General features: G+C 39.2%; 1 protein-coding gene across 2 annotated transcripts in view; it reads right to left on the reverse strand.

Moving 5' to 3' along the window:
• Positions 1-25,255, reverse strand: part of LOC129193662 (inositol polyphosphate-5-phosphatase A-like) — a 211,637-nt gene that overhangs the window by 85,087 nt on the left and 101,295 nt on the right. For both annotated transcript variants that reach the window (XM_054798096.1, XM_054798097.1), the window contains exons 5-7: positions 19,056-19,119; positions 16,790-16,893; positions 1,511-1,563 (exon numbers count right to left, since the gene is read on the reverse strand). In XM_054798096.1, the coding sequence (XP_054654071.1) occupies positions 1,511-1,563; positions 16,790-16,893; positions 19,056-19,119 (221 nt within the window). The remainder of the gene's footprint in view (positions 1-1,510; positions 1,564-16,789; positions 16,894-19,055; positions 19,120-25,255) is intronic.

Below are 25,255 nucleotides of genomic sequence, written 5' to 3' on the forward strand. Positions count from 1 at the left end.
GAAGATTTTGTCGTTGGATTGGTTTGAAATCTGTTAAGAAATGTGGGAGGAAAAAGAAGCAGAGGAATAAATACAAAACTTGTGTCCAAAAAATGGTGTACAATTTTATTCACACTACACTAGGTCCCCAACTAACGAACACAATTGGTTCCAGACGACCGTTCGCAAGTCAATTTGTTCGTAAGTCCAACAAAAGGTAATATTACCAGTGATATAGGTACTACATGTACGTGTATACATATACAGTATATGTGTATGTATGTAAATATGAGTTTGGATGCAGTAATAATATTAAACGAGGATAATTAATGAAAAAAAAACAATAATAATAAAAATGATATAATAATACGTAATGATAAATGTTATTTACCTTTGAAGAGGTGTGGTCGAGCATACGTCGTTGTGGAGGAGGAGGAGGAGGAGTTATTGAAAAAAGGACAAATGGTCGTCGTCATAAGACTCTTCTAAAAGAGGTAGTGTTCTGTGGGTGGTGTAGAATTAAGCAGGCCTATTAACTCTTCATAAACTTTAATCACACGCTCTGTCCGGGTTGCATGTACAGCTACAATTTAGCTTTGCATTTCTCCTTTACACTCTCTCCCCACCTTCTTCCTCTACCTGTTGGCCCCATTAGCAGTGTCACAGTGCCCTCTACTGGTCAAGCATGTAGCAGTATAAATATTGAGTTACTACAAGGCAAAATACATGAACATATAGACCAGCCAGCTTGTGTTCGTATCTCTGAATGTTCGCAAGTCGGATGTTCGTAAGTTGGGGACCTAGTGTATGTATCAGCATTCACACACATAGCTCTGGACCCCGTCTGTATTTCCAGCATCCGCACCAGTAGCGGCACCAAGAAACGTGCTAATCTGTTTTTAGTCAGCTTGTCATGTCAAGATGAAGGCGATAGCTCAATGCATAGCGATGAACATATCTGACTGTATCAGACCGCTGTGTCTGGATCCTAAACAAAAGGATCCATGCATGGCCTCCTTTATCTTCATCTATCACTTAACCAGTCACTCACTCTTTCTCTCTGCTGCTCTTGTCAAACATCATGCCCCTATTAAATGCATACCGTTTCAGCTCTTTAGTTCTCATGTCATACCTCTATTAGATTACTACTCACCCCGACCCGCCCTTCCACCCACAATCCTCTGCTCTGCACACTGGAAGCCGGCATTTGCATTCCTCCCACACAGGTTCAATTGCATGTAATGTTTTGTGTCATCTGTCATATGCAACTCCTTGACTAACATGATTATGTCTAATCAAATCCCCTGCTCGCTTGTCCAAAGAGGATTCAGCCATGTAACTTCTCCTTGCTTCTGCTGTCTGACACTGCTGCGTCTTCTTCCTCTTCTGGAGTGCCAGACATGACTGCCATGATTGGATTTTCATCTCTTTTCGCAGTGATCGACTTGTAATGACTCAGGGTTAAACAATGATGGGATGCGTTGTTGCCTATCAAAAAAAAACAACCAAAAACAACAAGAAAAAGACTCACCAGTCAGGCAGGGCCCATCGTGTTCTGATGAATCCCTTTCTGGACCACTTGCACTGCAAAGCACAAGAGATTCCATTCAGAAAGATGCAGCGACACTTTTAAATACGAAGACAAGCAACACTATCATGAAGCATCCACCAGTGAAATGTTTTATGTATTCATTTTTATATAACAATTGTTAGAAGTTGAACTTTCTAAAAATGAATTGCTGATTCCCGAGACATCTTTATACAGGTGGTTCTCGGTTTACGACTTTCTGTGGTTCTGAACACTCTCCCATAAATTAATCAAACAGGGATGCACAATATTGTTTCTCAATCCGATACTAATAACGTCCTGCTTCTCAGGGCTGATACCAATATTTAACTTAACTGTAGTTTGCGCACACTTGCAGGTAAGAACCACTCAGACAAAGTTGGATCTGACAAACTTTACCTGTACATTTGTCCTTACCAAATATCATGACATCACTACTATAACAAAACACTAAAAAAAAAAAAAAAAAATAGCAGCACATCAGAAATACAGACAGGCTTTTACAAATTGGCTCGATAATCACCGTGCAACCCAAATCAAAAACATAATTTTGGTCCGTAAATACAAGACTCGCACGGCGCGCACGGCGGAAGAATACGCACCACGCACAGCATAAAAATGATGCGTGTGTGTTTCTCAAGGAACAATACTATCACTTATTAGTTAACTTTTTGGACTTCATCATGTTTCCAAAGCTGCAGTGCAACACAGAAAAGGAAAGCCATCACCTATCACCATGGAAGTGAAAAGAAACATCATAAAAAGCTTAGAGAGAGGAGACAAACCCACTAATATTAGCCGCTCTTTTGGTCCTAATTGCTCGACAGTCGCGACCATCATTAAAGCTAAAGAATGAATGCTGGAGGGGTCCTGGATTCAGTGCGCTGTTACAAAAAGATCTGGGAGAAGAACAGGAGGTTATACTTCCAGACTAGCCTGGGACAATATTTGAAGAAGGTAGAACAACCACAGAGATGAAAGTAAGGAGTCGTTGTCTTTTAATGACTGTTTCATTTGTACAATAATAGTACAGCGGAACCTTGATTTATGTGCGCCCCGGTTAGCGTATTATTTGGTTTATGTAAAAAATGTAAAAAAGAATTTTGGCTCGGTCCGTGTACATTTCCTTAGTGCGCACACTTAATGAATTTCTATCATGCATGGAAACCGGGAGTCATTGTTCTGCAGCTCAGTCGCCTGTCTATGATGTCATCAGCGGGTGACTCTGTAGTTCTTTGCAAATGAACACAGTTACACCACAAGTCTCTGCTATTCTTTTAATCACGACGGCAAAATAACCCACAACGGAGGTGCCAGCATTTTGATAAAGATAGTGAGAATCACTATTGACTTCAAGAAATAGCTCAGAGTAAAACATGAAGGTGGTGTCCGTGTTGATCTCGCTGCTGCATCGTGTCTTTGGCAACAACCACGTCTTCAACCAAGGTAAAAGTGACGTTAAATGTTCATTTATCCCTTTCATTTATAATTTATATGCATTTAGAATAGTTTTACGCATGTGAAACTATAATTAGAAAATTATAAAATGTGTTTTGTGTTAAAATTTTAGGGTGTATGGAATGGATTAATTGGATTTACGTAATTTCTTGTGTGAAAAAATATAGTAGTACATTTTGGTTTGAGTCGGACTTCCTGGAATGGACTAATGACACTAACTGAGATTCCACTGTATTTAATTGTTTTATTATTATGTTGCATATGTCCTGCATGGTATGTGTACAGTGTGACTTAGGAGTTACTTTAGTTAAGTTTGATTTATTGACAAGGCAAAATAACTTTTTTATAAAAATAATAGGCACTAATGGCAGTAATGGAAAAAAGCTAGATGTAAGATGTACAGTGTGGGCATCTTTGATTAGGTCCAACCGGTCTTGAGTGAATTATCTAATCGCAAGTCTAAAGATCTTTTTCTCAAACAGCACATGATTCTCCACGAAGCTGGATATTAAATTGATATCAAATTAAATAGACAAATTGATGCTGTAAGTGTTCTTGTTCTTCAATGGATAAATAAGTTGCTTTTCTGCGGCTTTTTTTTTTTTTTTAACTTTGCAAGTCTCTCTGATACTCCTAATGGGGAGTTAATTGTAGTGATGAATAAACTAATTATGGGCCAGGTCACATAATTACAAATTGACTAATTTAATTTAAAAAAAAAAAAACCTCAGCTGCACATTAAAGGGCTAAGAAGTACTTGATTGCGCCTCACATCCTTCAATCTGCATTAGTACAAGATTAACTGTATCAAATTGAATTACATTAGCATACTTGAATTAATCCATACTGCCTCAAGAGGATGTATGGGCCCAATTATGACTTGCTGTCCAAATATTGTGACGTTAAAAGCAGCAAATGGAATTGGATGCAAGTGGGTGATTGACCTTGGACTTGAAAACAGAATATACACAGTAGCTGGAAAATACTGTATATTGATAAGAAGTCATAATGTATAAAACAATGATAAACATGCATATATTTTGAGCTGTGATAATTCATCAATGAATCGATGATTAATCAATTAACCAATTAAACAACAACTATTTTGGTACTGCATTAATATTTTTTTTTATTTAAAAAATTGTATCATCATCTGATTTCACTTTTTCAACTTATATAATTTGTTTTTTTTTTTTATTTCCTTAGTCATCCATGAAAGCAGACCTACTATCTTTGTGTTGTAGGCAAAACAACATATCCACACACATCACCTTTGACTTTAAAAAACAGTGACGGACATTTTTCTGATATGTTGTGGAACAAACCACTAAATGTTTGTGTTTGGTTCATATTGATACGGTCCGTCTAGGGGAGGGGTGCCTAAACCTTTTCCATTGACAAATCAAAGAATGTTGGGGCTACCAGTGGCGGTTCCTGCTACGGGCTATATGGGCAATGCCCAGGGTGGCATTCTCTTAGGGGGCGCTGCAAAGGGGGCGGAAACATTTATTTTTGTTCAGTGCTGATCAAGTCAGGATGTCTGGCAGATGGCCGCCATCTACAGGCGGGGATATTCGCGCCCCCATGCTGATCAGACGTCACCAAATGTCCACCACGTGACCAAACCAAACCGAGTATGGGGGGGGGGAGCTCACTTCCCCGCTGTGCCTCAGCCCTCAGGTTAGCTATACGGTTAAAAAAATGTAAATTACAACAGTAATTACTAAAAAATAAAACATATTTCTTTCTTAATATCATATTATATTCATTATATTGCAGACCAAGAGTCAACATGTTATTTCACTACTAAAATGTGAATTGTGAGTCACTATGAGTTGGTTTAGCCTTGACTGCTAGTTGAGTGACGGTGGGAGATGACAATTAAGTGGCGTTATTTTTAGTAGTGTAAATGTGTTATAAAAAAAAAAGCTAAGAAATGAAGCTTTGTCTTATAAGTGACAAAGCGTATTATAAACGTGAACTTGTTCTCCTCACAATACCCTATTTTGCTTGTTTTTGCATTTAACAATTTCCAAATATTTCAACCTCATTCTTGTGAATCTTTTTCTCGTAATATTACGATTTTATTCAAAAATATTTTGACTTTATTTTTGCAATATTATGACAATTTCCCCTACATAATGGCACACTTATTCTTTGTTTTTGTTTTCTCATAATATTATGACTTTTGAAAAAACATCCCTTTTTTTCTTTAATATTTCGACTTGATGTTTTAAAAGTTTTCCTCATTGTGACTTTGTTCTCGTAAAATTACGACTTTTTCTCTTATTATTATAACTTTATTCTCTGAATATTTTGACGTTACTACTGTAAAATGACTGCTCTTTTCTTCCATATTTACTGGTGTTGCTTTTTGTTTTCTTCTTTAATTTTATTTTAAATTGTGCTGACGGCCATTAATAAAACAGCTGCGAGCCACAAATGTCTCCCAGGCTGCACTTTGGACACCCCTGGTCTAGGGCCTCACCGATTATTCAATTAATACAAATAACAAGCTTCAGATTAATCATCTAAGAAAATAATCATTAGCTGCAGCCCTACGCATAGTCAAAAAACAATTTGGACTTCAGGCCAATATGCATTTGCATCCTGCTCCCTGTGGAATCTGAAATGCATGCTTTCCACTGAGAGCTGTTCAGGTAAAGTTGAGGAAAGAAAGTGCGAGAGTGGCGAGGATGACGAGGGACAAGATGAAAAGTGATGCTGGAGGTGGTCGTGCTCAGCGCCCATACAAGCACTGACTGCAGCCAGAGACGTTTAATCTCGATTTAATTTAAAGAGCCATTAACTACAATCACAACATTAAAATCAATCACTTCCCTGACACCTGGCCCCAGATTGCCCCATTTGCTCTACGTATGACTGATCGGCCCTCTGCTTCATCGCTTGCTTATAAACACCGACACACACACAAACACACACGCGTGCGCACACACAATCTCGGTGAGCTAGCACAGACATTCATGTAAAACAAATAAATCATACATTGCGTTTTTTTTTTCCTAACAATACAGGCAATTTTAGTTTCTAGTAGAACGTCAGTTAATATGATTATCTAATGCAATCGATCACAGACAGAAGAAGAAAAGTGTCTCTCTATATTGCTTGACATGATGACATCATCATTTGATTGCTGACATTGAAGCAGAGATGATGACACGGATACTGTCCAGCCCCATCTAATCGCCTCCCACAAATACATCTTCTTAAAAAAAAAAATAGATTAATTTTGTCAATATACTGTCACTTTTTCAAAACAGGAGACATACTCGGATTAAAGGAGTAAGTGACATGTAATCATATCATAAATCAGATTTAGTGGCTGTGAAGAGTCACTGGGCGGGGATCAGGGTGGGAGTCAAAGGGCAATGGTAAAAGGTCGCAAGGCTCGGGGTGACATTGGCTGACCCTCCACAGGTCAGTGATGGCGTCTCCGCCCATGACAGTGATGAACGGCGGCTACACGGTGGGTCACATACAGGGGTGCCGAGCCATACATATATATATATACACACACACCGACTCCAACACACGTACACAAGTCCAGAGAGAAAAAACAAATATCTATTTTGGGTGGACTGGTGCAGTGGAACCGTCTGCAGATTTGCAAGGAGAAAGCACAACTTAGTCACTAAATCCCGGCACCGGTGCTCCCTGCAAAATGTCAAGCAAGAACTCAGAACATCCTCTCGGCAGTGCATCTAGTCCTCTCTTATATTTCAGCTCAAAGTCTGAACCGCATAGATCCTATTAATGCACATGAGGTAGGGAAGGGGTAATCAGGAGTGGCGGTACAAAAGCCGTATGACAGGAATGCACTGTGAGTAATGAGTAATACACCCAAATACAGATTGATTGGAGCCCCACCAGACACTCGCATTTATCTTGATTCCATCATCCAGTAGGACCAATGAAGAAATAAGATAGTGCCTCACGAGGATTTATAGGAATGGACACTTCAGGAGCATGTTTATGTTTGGATAAAGATGTAGCAACATGAGTAACCGTCATTATCATTAGCCCAATATATACCCTATAGAGATGAGTAGCAGTAGTCTCAAGGTTATAAAATAAATACAGTTCTCTGTAACATTGGAATGGATTAGAATTGCAATATAGTAATCCCTCACCACTTTGCCCTTTTTGAATTTCTTGCCTTCACGCTCACGTTTTTTCAAAGATATATTAATTAATAAACCATGCTGTTTTGTTGTTGAATATGGCCTATTATTATTTAAAAAAAAAATAAATAAAAAAAAGCATATTTAAAGCTAAAGCAAATGTTTTTGGCCAACATTTTCCAGCATAAAAATGGTTAAATAAACTAAAATACAAATAATAAGGCATTCAAAAGACGCATTCAAAGACATTGTGATGAAATGTAGTATTCTACACTGGTCGCTAGGTGTCAGTAATGTTACTGTAATGCTCGGTGAGACACAAGCATCAGACCTGATCAGCGGAACAGCAAATTACTGTTGCAAGTTTGAATTCTCATAGTTGCATGCCAACTATAGGGGGATCACACTCCTCAGCCTCCCTGGGAAAGTCTATTCCAGGGTGCTGGAGAGAAGGGTACGACCGTTAGTCGAACCTCGGCTAAAGGAGGTGCAATGTGATTTTCGGCCCGACCGCGGAACACAGGACCAGCTCTACAACTTTGCAAGGGTACTGGAGGGTGCATGGGAGTATGCCCAACCAGTCTACATGTGCTTTGTAGACTTGAAAAAAGCATTAAACCGTGTCCCTTGCAGTGTTCTATGGGGGGTGCTCCTGGAGTACGAGATTGGTGGCACGCTACTACGTGGCATTCAATTCTTGTACAACCAGAGCAGGAGCCTGGTTCGCATTTCCAGCAGTAAGATGTGCCTGTTTCTGGTGAACGTTGGCCTCCGCCAAGGCTGCCCTTTGTCACAGATTCTGTTCATAACTCATGGACAGAATTTCTAGGCGCAGCCAAGTCATCGAGAGGGTCCAGTTTGGGGGCCTTAGGATCTCTGCTATTCACAGACGATGGCCTGTCAGCCTCATCAGGCTGTGACCTTCAGCGTTTACTGGGGTGGTTTGCATCTGAGTGTGAAGCATCTTGTGTGAGACTCAGCATCTTCAAATCCGAGGCCATGGTTGTCAGTTGGAAAAGGGTGGATTGCACACTCTGGGTTGGGAGTGGGTCCTTCCCCCAGGTGGAGGAGTTAAGTATCTCGGGGTCTTGTTCACGAGTGAGAGAAGGGGCCGTTGTGGTGAAGAGAGCTGAGCCAAAAGGCAAAGCTCTCAATTTACCGGTCAATCTATGTTCCCTCACCTATGGTCATGAGCTTTGGGTTGTGACTGAAAGAACGAGATTGCGGATCTGGATTCCGCCCGGACACCTCCCTGGTGAGGTTTTCCGGGCATGACCAGCCGGGAGAAGGCCCCGGGGCAGACCTAGGACGCACTGGAGGGATTATGTCTCACAGCTGGCCTGGGAACGCCTTGGTGTCCTCCCAGTGGAACTTGAAGAGGTGGATGGGGACCGGGAAGTCTGGACTTGTGGACCCTACTGAGACTGCTGCTCCCGCCATCCGGATCCAGATAAGTGGAAGAAAATGAACTGGAATTGAATGGGATTGTCTTACAACAGGCGCCTAAAACGGGCTACGTCATGTCCTGTCCGCCCTCACTAAGCTCTCCTAGCACTGGAATACATTTACAGCAACAAACACAAGCACAAGTCTTAATTATGCCTTCAAATGTCTTATTTTCTGTTATTAAGTCTACCATATTGGGTAATACAAAGTAACTGATCGGGTCGTAAACAAGTTTTCTATGCTCTAACTACGAAAACATTCCATTTATTTATAAGGAATCCTACTTCATGGAAATTCAATTATCATGATCGGGTCTGGAACACACATTTCCCGGCTCATTCGTGATTTTGCATCTGCATTTTTGGTCAAATTACTTTTTTTTTTTTTTAATTAGATTTTTCTCTGAAAATAGTCCCCCCCCCCAGAAAACACATCTCATCATCTTAAGTCAGTAAAAATAAATATAAAATAATAAAAGGTAAAATGTAGAGCAGACATGTACCACAATTTTTACATGTTTATGTCTTTAAGCTTCACTGATAATGTTTTTTTTGTTTCAAGCACTGCGATTTTGCACTGTGTTCAGTTGTCCTTGAATGCTCCATTGTTGCTGTGAGATGCAAAAGTGAAACTCATACAGTCGTCCCTCGCCACATCGCATTTAGCAAAAAAAAAAAATTAAAAATGCATGTTTAAGCGCATTTTATATATATTTGATAGTAGTGTAAAGATTCGTTTTAATAACGATCCGATTCGTATCACAATTCCTGGTTGCCGATACGATTCAAAGACGATATTGGTTCATTTAAAACGACACGATCAGAAAAGATCCAGTAACTTTTTAGCCAAAAATTCATCCAGTGTGACTGTGAAATAAATACCTGGATAGTTGACAAGTGAAGTTTCCTAGATTCCCGTTGTTTTTTTTGATAAGGGAATCAGGTATAAATTAATTATGGATATAACCAAAAAAGTAAACAACAATTTATGACAAATGTATTCACATTTTATTTGAATAAAGTGCAACCGACACTTCAGGTTCAATTAACAAGACGTTCACCGTTTCTGCTTTCATTTTCAATATTCAATACATTTCCAGTACTGTAAGTGCAACCCACATTTCAACAGTAGCTTTACCTGCTACTTCTGCTTTTGTTTTTCAACATAAAAATAATACAATATTAATATCAAAATAAAGTGCAACCAACATCTCTTCGGGTTGAATTAACAGTAGGTCTACCTTAGAGATAGCCAAATGAACCCGAAGCCCCGAAGCTTGTGTCAGACTATCTGAATCATATTGCTACAAAATAGTGCTTCGGAGCTTGTAACATTGTGCAATATCAGGTGATCGATTACGTTGGAAGCGTCATACGTCACAGCACGTATTGACAGTTCGAAACGGATTGGTGGCTGTCATCGGTTTGACAGGTTACTTTGGCTCTAACCTGTGTACAGTATATAATCACCACCAAGCTAATGAACGATGTTGGCTTGTAATGAGAGCATTGGCGAGTTTGTTTATGCGTTTATAATGGCGACCTCTGTTTCACTCTGTTTACTGGCATAGATTGCTTTGACTTCACTCTTCCACCAGATGTCACTAATGTTGCTTTTCAACGAAGCACCAAAGCTCCAAATCTGTTCCAGCACAATTTGAGCTTCAGGAGGCTTCACCCGCCCATTTCTAGTTTACCTGCTACTTTTGCTGTTGGTTTTCAAAATAAATACCTTTGCTGCAAGGCGGTGCCTGGACGGACAGCGTTGTGTGAAATCCCATTACGCCTTTTGTCGTGCTGGCACGTGGCAATGGCGTCACACACAGGCACACTGAATCGAGTAACGTTTAATGTCTTTATCATTAAAAGTGCTAAAAACATCCATATAAAGCCCGCAGTGCTTAAATCCAATGCTTTATTTCCTAGTGTCGATGCACTCGACCGATTACCTTTTGAACGACGTTAGATCGATATTCTGTATGTTGCCCTGAATGGCAACTTGCTGAACACAGATCGATGTAGTTGGACCATAGGAATATAAATTGATACATAGATGTGGTGGATGAATCATTACATCCCTAATACTTGACCCAAATTAACCATTTTCAAGCAGAAAAATGACTAAATGAACTATAACACATGTATAAGACATTCAGAAAAAGCACTGACATAGACGACATGTAGTATTCTATACTGGTCACTAAGTGTCAGTATCCACCGCAAAAAATCCCAGAAGTAACAAGGAACAAGTAACAACAAGCAACTCTCATGCATGAGTCTATATTATGTCTTATTTCCTTTTAGTATGTCTACTATATTGGGTAACACTAGCGTACAGGTGACTATAGGGGTGTTAGTTCATGTCTACTAGGCTCTAATAATGTTGAAAAACGTATTTAGAAGGTTGTAAACAGGTATTCTATGCTGTAACTACACAAATACTCAATTTAGAAATAAGGATCTTCTCAATTACTCGCAGATTTTCCACATTCGCTGGTGGCCCAGGACGGTAACCCCCGCGAAAAGTGGGAATCTACTGTAATTGAAATCCTCTGTTCCAATGTCAAACTGTGCAAGAAATATTCCAAGTATCATTTGAATACTTTTAGGGGTAATTCAAATGCTATTATTATTAATATGTTATAAGCTAACACGTCCTACACACAAATATAATAACAAATGAGGTGATAATTAAAGTTATGTCACAGCTGCGCCTACAATAAGCCACAAAAAACAAAATGTGCCGACCTGATTCTGTCCCTACTGAGCTGGTGATTGGAGAGGTACGTGTTAAAATACTGTATGTGCGACATTTAAGGGAAATTTAATCCAAATGTTATGACCCTCGGGGTGTTCAAAAGAGGATTTCACTGTGAAATCATTGTTACGACATCAATATGATCCTGACATAACAAGCTCATGGATCACGGCTGACGTGCAGAGCGTCACCATCTGTCACAGGTGACTTGTCGGCTGATGAACGCAGGGAGAATTCAAAACCATTTAAAATGACTTAATATCCATAGCATAAGCCGTCAAACATCAACGTGTCATAAATATAAATAAGAATATAATAATAAAATGGAGGAAGTTAACTGAGGGGGGAACTTTGGAGTAATCACATGCCTGAATGGCAGCTAACAACAGAGGGCACTAAAATGGTATACGGAATCAAGTCGATGCTTTTATGGACACGCTGGTGGTGAGAACAACAAATACAAACTCTTATGCCAGTTGATCTACAGTCTGTCAGCTATTTTCTTCCTTTTAATTTTTTTCTCCGCCTGTGTAAAACAATCAATAGCAAGGGCACATTAAGGCCTGGGTCGTATACTTTATTTATATTGGGCAATGACAAATCCTTATGATGCAATGGCTTGTGGAGGCATGTATTACTCCTGCAATAAATACATTCATGCTCAATGGGGGGTGAGAAGACCGTCAGAACATCAGAAAACAACAAAAGACATTACGGCCACCTTTTTATTCTAACGATGTTTGCAAACTTTCCTCATAAATGTTTTAATTCACGGCCTGCTTTTTCACTTTCACTCAAATCTCACAACCACTCTTGTTGAAATTGACACAGGAACGCAATTAGTTCATATTTATTTTTTTAAAGACAATTCAATTACACTGAAATGATGAAACAGAAGCCAACTGTCTTAATCTTCAACCCAGACCAAATTAGGCTGTGCCTTTTCTCATCGCAAGCCATGTTTACTTGTTACACAGAGAAATACCGCACAACTCTCCAAATGACTGGGTCCTTTACATAATACAGTATGTCCACGACGTCTCTTTACAATAAAAAACAATGATTTATTCCATGTACGGTTTAATTCACATTGCATTTGAAATTGGTTTGGCCGATTCCCTGGCCCTCTCGTTCACCACATATCACTCCCCAGCCCGGACTTCTTTCTATTAAAGATATTGGGTATCGAACAAAGATATGGGAAATCCACGACCTGAAGCAAAAGATCACTGATACCTTTGCTACCACTGATGATTCTATGCATGGTAAGAAATGTGCTTTGTGCAACAAATGGTGCCGTACAGAGGTGAATTAAACTGTGTACTACAGTTCCCCCCAAATATCTACTCGTTATTTTGTACTATTTTCCACAGATTTATATGTATATTGATTTGCTTTTGTCTTTAATTGTAGAGAATGGACTACAAGTACACAAAGAAAACAAAGGGTCTCATATACTGTAGGCACATTACACAGCATTACTTTTACTGAAACGTGTTTTGCAGTATTTGTCATACATTGCCCACCGCAAATAGGTATCTGTTTGCCCTCGCTCATAAAGACATTATAATGCACCTGGTCTGCCGGAGAAGACGGGAGCAGGAGGAATCGGTGTTGCCAACTTAGTGATATAGTGGAACACAGGGCTGCTGCTGCATGTGTGCGTTCAGTATAGGGTTGTGAACGATAAACCGATACGACCCGATATCCAGTTTAACAAGCAGGAGATACGACTGTGTCAGTAGCAGCCTCTTGGATCGTTACGAATCAGCAGTAAATCCTTAGATAAATTGAGCTTACTATTGTTATGATTTTGAGTATGGGAATGTTTACTTTTCCAAGCTAACACAGCACCTTCATTGTACCCATGTGGCAAATTGTGCAATTTACTTATTTGCATCCACTTTTGAAGAAATGTGTTATTATTTCAGGGGCTTTGCGCTATTATGTCTTATTATTGATTGGACTGAAGGCTAAGACTTCTGTTTTTTCATTGACATATTTTAGACAGATCCCATCAAACAAAAAGATGTTCATTCAAGCCTTTTTTTTTGGTCCGTGTCTGAAAATAAATACATTTGACATGTGATTCTGTTGTTGTTTGTCTTTTGACTTTGACTGAACTCGTTTTAGAATCGTATCCTAACCCGTGTACCTAGATGCGTATGGAAACATCTGTCAAAAAAGAGATGTACTGTACAACCCTAGCTCAACGTAACAAGCTTGATCGGTGTCATGGACAGCGATTACAAATGGCAGTGTCTTATTGTGTCTTCAGTCATTTTCTGAGCTCCATCCTTTTTTAAAAATGTCGTCTGTACTTCAAACCTTTCATACCGAGATCATTCTTGTGTAAACACACCCTGATTGTAAACACACACACTTTACAACAAGCCCTCTCTGTACATCTCAGTGTTTCCCAGTCATTTATTTGTGGCGGCCCACTACTGATCAATTTGGACCGCCACAGATACGCAGATGTGGTGCTCTTCTTATTTTGTAGATCTGCCGTTGCCTGTTTGCCCTTGCTCACAAACACATTATAATAGGACTGTCTGTGTAGCGTGTCATTACAACTCTCACAGGAGATGGCGTTGTAACTCAGCCTCATAGACACATACCACAGACTTGGTCATGCATTATAACGCATCTGTTCATCAATATAGGGACATATTACATGTACATAATCTTTAAAATCAACACACACTTCCATGGACCCCAGGAAACCACCCATGCGTGTTATAAGGCGCACAAACACATGTTTGTTTAAAAACATGAGGTAATGTCGCACATTTCTTATCCCACACACTTAAAAGCTCACCGAGTCAGAGGTTTTGAAAGGTTTCATTATTAACAGTGATTAACTTCTTTTTACTTTTTAACGTAATTAACTTCTATTACTTCTTTTTACACTTCTATAATTTAAAAATGTTGAAAAGTAAAGCAACTTCCCACCTCTTCACTCCTCATGTCATCACTGGTTTTATTATGCAATGGGTAACGTATGCAATGTGATTTTAAACATTCTCAGTTTGGCGAAAATTGATTGACCCGTATAAATCAGTTGTGTCCAAAGTGTTTTAATTTTTTTATTGACCCTAAGCACAATCAAAAAAGAAAAAGATTACATAAAAACAACAACAAGAAAACAAAAATAGAAAAAAATGACCAGTAATATGGTGGCTTCATTTTCTTTTATAGGCCCTCAGAACATAAAAAAAAAAAAAAATATATATATATATATATATACATTAAATTAAATTTGTAAAGGAATAAAAAAAAAACTAAATAAAACAGCAAAAAAAAAAAAAAAAAACAAAGAGTAATTTTATGAGCAGAAAATCAGAATATTAAGAGAAAAAAGTTGTAATGTTACAGGAAAAAGTCTTATTACGAGAATAAAGTTGCAGTATGAGATGGGGAAAAACCTAATTTTAGAAGCATAAAGTTGAAATATTAAAAAAAAAACATTTTTTGAAGTCGTAATATAATGAAAAACAAGCGAAACAGAATAAATAGGCATTTTTTGGCAAATTATATTATGGAAATAAAGTCAAAATATTTATACACAAAAAGATGTTTAAATATAAAAAGTTGAACTATAATAAAAAATATTTGTAATTTTTTTTTTTTTAATTAGCAAGAAATTAGCAATTTTGTCACCTATATATAACCTATGTATAACTACTTGGTTAGGTTCCATAATGTAAAGTATATGTGGCCTCCGCATCCTTTGATTTTTCAGCTCGTGGTCCTCGGTGGAAAAAGTTTGGACACCCCTGGATTCTAAATTTCAACACATCAGGGGTGGACCGGCTTCCTGAAACGGATTGCATCTGAAATCGGAGGTCCCACTGTATGGTACCCACACACACACACACAAACACAAAAGCCCCCGGCATGATGTCATCAGCATCCAGCCCAATGACATTTTATTGATGGGGAACTGTAACGGTAAGACAGATGCTGAGGGAAAACATCTGTCTTCCACCAGCCAAATCATCTGTCTGCTATCACTCTCTAACCTTCCACAGGAGTCTGACAAATAAACACTAGTGTATCATTTATAAAATATCTAATCTGATAAAATATATCAGTCCTGAGCATGTCAGCACAGACGCAGCAGCCGCCCTCTTTGGCTATGTAAATGTTAAGGCTAACTCTGTGCCCCGAAAGAGCTGGAATCGAAGCAACTGGTTTGGGACCGTGTGTGGCACTCAGTTCGTTCCAAGATCCCCATGTAATAGGATTCCTCAAAGCCTCAGATGGATGGCAAATGTAGGCAGTTTCATCTACTAAAAGAGGGCATAAATCACAGGCGGAGGAAGCGGGGACGAGGCAGGGGTTATCACCAGTCTGCCTCCCTCATGAGAGCTTTGCATTAAAGCATTAGTGAAATTAATTCATCTTTCATAAGAGGTTTGAGCCGTATCTGTGATCTATGATAACAACCAATTTCTCACTATGGAGGGCTGGAGGGGGTGGGTAAAAAAAAAAAAAAAAAAAAAAAAACTTCGCGACCCTGATAGACTACACAAATCTGCTCTTTTTAAATGGGCTAACATTATCTGGAGTGCCGCTCTCTGGAGCATCATCCCGGATTCATATCCCAGTCAGGAAAGGGGCATAAATCACTAAACTTTTCCTCTCTATTCCCATACATCCCTCTCCTCATGCCTCTCATGCTGTGCCATGCCAACTTTGTTTGTGGTTTCTGCTGCTTGTGCTGTTGAACAGAATAAGACCTGGATTTGTTCCGAAATTTGTGTAATTGGTTTTTGATCATATCCTGATTGATGATCAATGACGATGCACGACTGTGAATGCATGTGTTTGTCTGCAGAACCAGGCACGGTTGTCTATGGGGCCTACAGTTTGCGAAAGACGTGGAAATTGGGGGGGGGGAAGTGTGCGAACGGAGCCGAATCCATCTGTTTTGCATATATTTGCAGAGGCGGCCCGTCGGAGCATGGTTGACAGATGAGTGGGGAGTGTGGGGATGACATGCGGGCGGTGGTGCTCTTTATGACTACATCAGCATAGCCCTGCTCAACGCGCTGCGGCCCTACGACGGCGCACGGCATCGCACCATACCGCAAAATTGAACACACAAGAGTCAGCGGAGAGTTTCAACATCTAACATTTCAATTTACAGAGCGGTTTGTCTTAGAATCAAGAAAAAGACAGCCAGAGGAAGCATTTTTCCTAGGACAATAAAAAGCATGTGAGTATTAAAAATCAGAATAAAGGTATATGCATCCAGATTTGATTATTGGGATTATTATTATTATTTTCTTTATTAACTCCAGCTATTTATTATTTCTTGTATTTTTTCCCCCAGGCTTTATAGTTATGTTTTTCCCACTGAAATATGTGATTGATGAAATTGTTCTTCCACAGTGACATTTCAGCATGAAGATAACAACACCCCACTACTCACCTCAGGAAAGTAGTCCTGAGGAAACTTCTCCTTCTCCAGCATGGGTGTGCATTCTAGCATCTCGGAGCAGGTCTCCTTCCCTACCACCTTCCGGAATTTCTTTGCTGATGAAATGGGAATGAAAATATGCAACAATTACAGAAGGTTCATTTTCAAAAGACCCCAGTGTGTGATTAATAATCTCTAAAAGACCATTAGAGTGCAAGATGAGCCACTGCCTTTCAAAGGCAACTGCACCACCTGCTGGACTGAACAGAAGGCTGGCCCGGACCAGTGTGTTAAACAGATGGGCTTCTTTTGATGCATGTTGTTGCGCTGCATAAATACTCTGTGTTATGCAAGACCAGTACCTGAAGTAATAATGATTTCTTGTCATAGGATGTCAAAGAAAATGCATTTGTCCTCAAACAGAATGGTATCTTCTTTTACACACGTCACATCATGTTTTATGGAAGGAGGGAAGCTGAAATCGGGGCAACAAGAGGCTTTGTTCAAAACAGAGCTGCAACAGATTATCAAATTAATGGACAACTATTTTGGTATTTGAGTAATCATTTTGGGGTTTAAAAATGTAAATATCCCCTGATTTCAGCCTCTCAAATGTGAATATGATTTATTTCCTGAGTCATCCATAAGAGCAGACCTATTATCTTGGTGTTCTAGGCAAAACAAGATACTCACACACAGCTTTGACTTGGGAAGACAGTGATGGGCATTTGATTCTGATATGTTGTGGACCAAACCACTAAATGTTTGTGTTTCAAAGTAATTTGATTCGTCTAGCAGGGGTGTCAAAACTTTTTCTACCAAGGGCCGCATACTGAAAAATCGAAGGATCCGTAGCCACTTACTGTATATTTTATGTTTTGTAAACCAACCCAATCAGTTATACGTATATAGCTAATAAGTTATATATATTTAAAGCTTTGTGTTAACGGTGACAAAACATATGTCTTGCTCATTTTTCCTTTAAAAAAAAAAATTCTACAACTAATACAATAATAATAATAATAATAATACAACTACTTCAACGTTCTTCTTGTACATTTTTGTTGATTTGTTCACGGATTTTTTCCCCCCACAATATTTAGACTTTATTCTCATATTATAACTTTTCGCCAGCCTAATGTTCCAAAAACGGCAAATCGATTCTTCGTTTTGCGTATTTTTCATAATATAATGACTTAAAAAATGTCTTTTTTGTTAATATTGCAGCTTTATGCTTCGAAAATTAAATTTTTTCATCATAAAATCACAATTTTATTCTCAGAATAGTAATACTTTTGTCCATAAGATTACAACTCTTTCTCTTAACATTATGACTTTATACTCTTAAAATTACTGTTTTTTCCCCATTTTTGCTGCTGTTGTTTTATTTTGTTTTCATGATTTTCATGAAAAAAAACATGCTCTTTTTCTCATTTTTGCTGTATTGTTATGTTCTTGTTTGTTATTATTATTATTTTGAATGTGCTACGGGGCCAATTAACAAAACGCCATGGGCCACGAATGGCCCCCATGCCACACATTGGTCAACCCTGGTCTAGGGCCTAACCGATTGCTCAATTAACCAAAACAACAAGCTTCAGATGAATCGACTAAGAAAATAATCGTTAGTTGCAGCCCTAGCAAAAGGCACCGGAACAAATGGATTTTTAAGATCTGTAACCATGCATGTTAAATATTTTTTTATTTTAACGACTGATCTAAAAATGAACGTCAGGCGACATGCAGGCAAATATTAGATAGATTATATTATTATTATTATATATCCCCGTGTGAGTTAATGCAATTGAAATTGTAAATGAAATTTTAAAAGTATAAAAGTGTACACACGGGCAGTGGTCTACTTCTCTGAAGGACCCCTCCCCTGCCTTCGCCCTGTCCTTCACTGGGGTAACTGGAGCTAATGCTGACTTGGGTCTAATAGGAAGCAAGGAGCCTCTACATCTATATCCCTTCTTTAATTAGCGTGGCCGCAGGACCCCAGGGCCCTCTGACACCGCAGGCTGATGAGACCGCCGTAACTGTCCAATAACCCGCTGCACACCATTACTGTAAGCCCGAAATCTGATGAATTAAATCCTAATATTAATAATCATGACCAGTCTGTCCCGCTCCTTTTACATTATCCTCAAAGACAATCTTAGCTCGTTGGTTTTGATGGAAGCGGGAATAGCCTGTGTGATATGCAGGGGTGGGATGAGGGGCCACCATGGGAGGATTTCATTTTCAAGTCTGTTGCCATGATGTATGTGTGACTCACCTTTGAAATCAAACTGTTGGATGTTTTTCAAAGATTCGTGAATGAAGTAGAAACTTCCCAGAGCCTGCAAGAACAAGACAAAGAGACTGGGAATTATGTTGGAAAGCTACTTGAGTGGAGATATTTATACATTACATTGGGCTGCAATTAACCATTATTTTCTTAGCCGATTAATCTGAATTTTGTGTTTCGATTAATCGAGTAATCAGCTATGCCCGAGACGGACCAAATAAATGTGAACCGAACACAAACAGTTAGTGGTTTGGTTCGCAACATATCAGAAAAATGGCAAAAATGTCCATCACTGTTTTCCAAAGTCAAAGCTGATGTGTGTGAATATCTTGTTTTGCCTAAAACACAAAGATAATAGGTCTGCCTTTATGGATGACTAAGGAAATTTAAAAAATATTCACATTTGAAAAGCTGAAATCAGAAGATACTTACATTTTAAGTAAAAAAAATGCTGAATTGAGTACCAAAATAGTTGTCGATTAATTGGATAATCAATCAATCATCAATTCATTGATTAACTGTTGCAGCTCTAATCTTGAATGATGAACATTTAGTTTTTGTTGTATTTTGCAATCATTTAAGGCCAAAAGGCCACAGCTCAGAGTTAAAGGTACTAGCAAAATGTGCTCTCTGCATTGAACGCATCCCAGAGGAGCTGTAGGCAGTAGACAGCACCTTGTCAACACCTTGGAAATCAACCTTACACGCTTTTGGTTTGGTGGGAAAAACCTGATCAGCCTGAGAAAACCCAAGCAGAACATGCAAACTCCACAAAGAAAGTGGATAATGGTTTATCCAATGAATCGACAGCAGTTTTGGTAGTGGTTTAGTGGTTTTCATGTAGGCCACACAGTCAGGAGAGCTGAAAGATCTGGGTTTGTATCTCTGTGTGGAGTTTGGATGTTCTTCCTGCGCGTGCGTTGGTTTTCTCCGGGTACTCCTGTTTCCTCCCGCATTCCAAAAACATGCATGTTAGGTTAATTGGAGACTCTAAATTGTCCATAGGTATGAATGTGAGTGTGAATGATTTGTCTATATGTGCCCTGTGATTGGCTGGCAACCCGTCCAGGGTGTACCTCGCCTCTTGCCTGCAGTTAACTGGGATAGGCTTCAGCATACTCCCACGACCCTAGTAGGATACGATAATAGAAATGAATTAATATTTTGGTATTCAATTAATAATTTTTCTTTTTTTTAATTTAAAAATGTCCTCTGATTTCAGACGTTGAAAAGTGAATATTTTTAAATTAAACAAGATATTCACATACTGTACATCTGCTTTGACTTTGGAAAACAGTGATGGATATTTTTGCCTCTTTTCTGATATGTTGTAGACTAACTCGCTCATTGTTTGTACTTAGTTTATATTGATTTGGTCCGTCGAGGGCCGAACCGATTACCCGATTAATCGAAACAACAAGCTTCAGATTAATAGACTAAGAAAATAATGGTTAGTTAATCACAGCAATTGTTGTCCATATGAACAGGCACAATACACAATACACACAATAAAAGCCTCTCTTAAACTTGAGTGGTTCTGCATCACAACATGCTAACTGTCCTCAGTACATTGACTCATCAATTTTAGCTACACAAAGGATGCATTCAGCTGCACCTATGAACGAATAAAGATGCACTTCAATAGGCTTAAAATCGAAATTTTCCCTGTGAACAATCGCAAAACTTTCCCAGCGTGTGGAATAACCAATCAAAGTGTGTGGGAAGAAGTGAGAGTCGCAGAGACGGGGATTTGATGCGGTTCACAGTCCACTACCCTGCTTTCTGTTGGCCCTCTTTACATTTAGGGCAAATGAAGGCAAAGCTCAGGCTCAATCCGCTACGTCTTTCAGATGGCAGACCTTTGCCTGAGGATCATTTGGAGTCTCTTTCCTCCCCTAAATGGGAGGTGAAGGCCGGTGAGTAACTTCTACCATAAAGAGGAGCACAATCGAATTAAAATACTAGTCAGTAGTGCAAGACGTTTACAGCTAATACCAGAATTAAAGACAGAAAACAGTGAAGTCAAGGTGGGAGATGGACTAAAACAGGAAAAGAAGGACAAATGAAGTAAGGATTTGAGGGCTCGAGCAGATGAAGGAGACAAGATATGGATTTAGTCTTCCTGTATTTTTCTGTTGAGGCTTTGGAAAAAAAAAAACACCTCTCTCCGACAGGATGGGAGACAGTTTGGACCCAGCCTGCATTATTTATGAGTGCTGGCACATCTTGAGATTAAACATTTGCTGATTTGTCAAAAGCAAAAACATGAGGTCCCGCTCATCTCCTTGACATATAAGTTCAGCCGACGGAGAAGAAACACTGTCGCACATTTAATTGATGAGGGGAGCGGCTGTTGACCTGTACCTTATGTGCGCTCCCCTACTTCCTTTCTCTGATGGAGGACGGGAAAAAAGGAAGACAGATAGAGGAGGGGGCTAGAGAATAAGACGGGATAACGGGCAAAGGCAAGACTCAAGGTCAGAGCTTCCCACTGTTCCCCGGATCCCAAGAAATCCAATCTCCACTTATTTGTGCACACTTGTCTGTGTGTTTCTTTTACCTTAAAGTACGCGTACGTTATACCAAGGGCGGGCAAACATTTTGGCATGTGGGTCACATTAGGTTTAAAAAATATAATAAAAATTTTAAAAAATCGATGTATGTGCTTTGGTCGGTCTTTTTTTTCCGGAGCACTTTAAACATCTGGAGGTTGCTTTGCATTACCGCATGCTAAAAATGTTACCATAAAACTAGTTCAAAAAAACAAATTAGAATTTTACAGGTTTTTACCAAATATGACATCCAGAATGTACGTGAATAAAGGATGTGGGACTGACGAGATGAAATATACAACATTGAATATCAAGTATATGTCAACGTGTCTCCTTGTTTACTTCCCAAATGACCTCCTCGACATTTTTGCAATCAAGCAAAAATACAGCAAAAAAGCGACAAACAACACAGCAAACGGTAAAAAAACACCCGGAAAATATAAAAACACTCGTCTGCATATCTTTGTCGTAGAAGGTTTGCTTCTTTGACCCTCTGCTCCGTATACAGACCAGCACCCACTCTGCTTTCTATCCTGAAGCTGCTGTAATGTAGTCTCTATGATTACCATAATGACCCACATATCACTAGAAAGTGCAGAGCCTCTCACATCAGAAACCATTGTAATAATTTCAATAGTTGGGGGGAAAAACTGGCATTTTGGGGGTTAAACGACAAGACATCCATGCATCCGTCCATTTTCTACAGGTTACGTTACACATTTTGATGAAATATTACATTCTGATCCTTACCATTTCAAAAGTATAGTGTTAGCCGCATAGCATGTCTGTTATTAGGTGTGTGTTGCAGGTGTCCCACATGATGCAGACAACTCTCTATTTAGACATTAACAGACATGAATAACCGTTTTGAAATACTGACTAAAGCAAACAAATACAATCAATGCACTACAACAGTTTGAGGTTCCAATGTTAAATTTCCAAATATAAAGATGAGTGTGCTAACTTGTTTCATGATCTCCTAGCTAGTTCTTGAGATATTATTCTCTGCTAAGTTGCCAATATGATAGTATATTTATTGTAAATTCTAAACTTGCTTTTTTTTGGTTTTCCCTTATGCCGTGTAGAACCAATTTAGAACATTCTGTTGTTACATTTTTAACGCTTATCCTGTATTGTGTCACAGTAGAGCTGGAGCTTATACCAGCCGACTTTGGGAGAGGTGCACACTGGACTGGTCATCAGGCAATCGCAGGTCACAAAATATAATCATACCTATTTTAGCTTAGTAAAAAATGGTGTTTTCTCTGAAATAATAGGCCATAATTTTATTAGTTAATTGGCGGCAAAAAATACTCTTTAACCTTTCTCCCTGGTTCTGTGAACAGCATTGGAGAAGTAGTCAATGATCACACAATTTAAAGGGTTTTCAAATTGTATTAAAAAATAAGAGCAATATATTTGGTTACAGCATTGGACTCTTTGCATCGATGAGAAAGAGTGAGCAAAGAGTGCAAAATGAAAGTACACAGAGTTTATATAGCAGTTTCCTTACCACTCTAAAAAGTGAAACTTAAGCTTGTGTGCCTGGAAAATGAAAGTGAGAGTAAAGCCGGTTTGAGGAAGAACATTACATCTATTGTGTGTTTCCCAGTCATTTTTCATGAGTCATATCTTAAGTGTTGTGCAACTCTGATTCTACTAGGTGAGTGTGTGCATCATGAAGAGTGAATGTATGTGTGTCCAGAAGGCCCCTATGAGAAGTTATTAGCCTGACAATGCACCGAGCAGTAGTCCCAGTTTTTAGTGGTCAATTGGTTCCACACCTGGCTGCCTTAAATGAATTTCCACCAAATAGGATTCAACGTTAATGAATAGAATATTTTCATAGTTAGAGCATGGAAAACCTGTTTATGTGGTTTTTAACATTATTAAATCTCTGTAGGCATGAAATAACACCCCTTTTGTCGCCTTTACACCCCATTTATTCATTGTTTACATCACATTCCAACTCTTATGCTGCTACGACTCGGGACGGCTGCTAGCTAGCTACCTAGCAAGCTAGCGAACTAACCAGTTAGCCTTGAATTCATTTCTTCTAAACTTAAGAAACCAAAAATGTACCACTTCCACACGGAATGAGGAGGATAACTGTTTTTCCCACTCTGTCATGTGGGGCATGCCATGGCTGACTGCATGACTTCATGCAGTGTTAAGGTAAAGTAAGGTAAGGTAATGTCTCAATGTTTTTTGTCATTACTGCCGCCTAGTGACCAACATACTACATATCACTTGTATTTCAATATATTTTGACTAATAATAGACCATAGTCTACCACGAAACAGCAATTGTTAATTAGTTAAGTAATTTCTGAAAAACTGCGATGTAGCGAGGGCCCGATAATCAAACAACAATAGTGCGAGGGACAAATGCAATCTCTAACGACTCAAAAAAAAAACCCAAAAAACACCAAACTAAAATGTGGTAAATGACGAAAATGATTAAAATCTTCACATTCACCTCTTCTACAAGCCATTCATTAATGCATGAGACAGACTGTTAATATCCCATCAAACACAAATTCATGTCCAACTCTGTACACAGCTTTCTGTACTCTACTTAACCCCCAACCCCTGTAAATATCCATTTGACATCAAGGCTCCAAAACCAAGTGGCTAGCAGGCTCTCCCTCCTCTCCTCTCTGCACAACTCTTCATGAAGAAGCCATTATATTAGCAGACCACAATTCATCAATTTGCCTCCTTACATGACAGGTCCCAAATATTAATTAGGGCTGGACTGTGCTGACAGGCCATGCTTATCTTTTACCAGGAGCTTTACAATAGCCCGTGTCAAGCGTATGTTTGTCACGTCTCACTTTACTGATTAGCTGCCAGATACCCGCAAAATAATTAAAAACGTATTTTGCATATTTATAAACCCCACAGCCAAGGGGACACTTAATTTTCTATTAGTAAAATGCAGTCTATTAAGTGCATGCTGAGGGTTGTGGGGGGGTAAGGGGAAATGAGTAATCACCATAATTGTAGACAGAAAGACAATAACTGCACCATAAAAGCTTGGATTTTATGACTGGTTCTGCCAATGCTATCTCTTATCACGACTTGTATTGCAATGTGGCTACGAGATAAGGGCACACTGAAGCAACAATGGCTCAGCTCTCTATTCTCTGTGTGTGTGTGTGTCCATGCAAGTGTGCAGTTGACATTTCTAATACCAGAGCAGATAAGGGCTGAACAAGTCCCAATGGACTGGCTGGTAGAAAATAGAGACTTAGACGCTGCAGTACATAGCCTGCATACTTTGCTCCCATGAATGCTTTATCGATACCGAGGGCTGCAAGAATTAGTTCTGGCCAATGGAGAGAAGCAGGATTTGTGTGACCTCTGAATAGATTTTCTGCATTTAACGTGAAAAATGGGCCATAAAGCAAACATAAAAGTAATAATTTTTCTTCAAGGTCTCACCTCCAATCTGTGCTAAGGGAAAGCCGTCTGTCCCAAGAGAGCTGCCACGTACACACTCCCGTGGCATCAGAGTGTCACTGTAAAGCTTCGCAGAGTCATATTCTGCGGTCCCAGAGCCACTAACAAAGTGTGGCGTAATGGCTTTGTGGAGCATAGTAATGATCCCGTGCTTCCTGTCCAGTGAGGCTTT

Source organism: Dunckerocampus dactyliophorus, chromosome 14 (genome assembly GCF_027744805.1).
Source record: "Dunckerocampus dactyliophorus isolate RoL2022-P2 chromosome 14, RoL_Ddac_1.1, whole genome shotgun sequence".
Taxonomy (NCBI): domain Eukaryota; kingdom Metazoa; phylum Chordata; class Actinopteri; order Syngnathiformes; family Syngnathidae; genus Dunckerocampus; species Dunckerocampus dactyliophorus.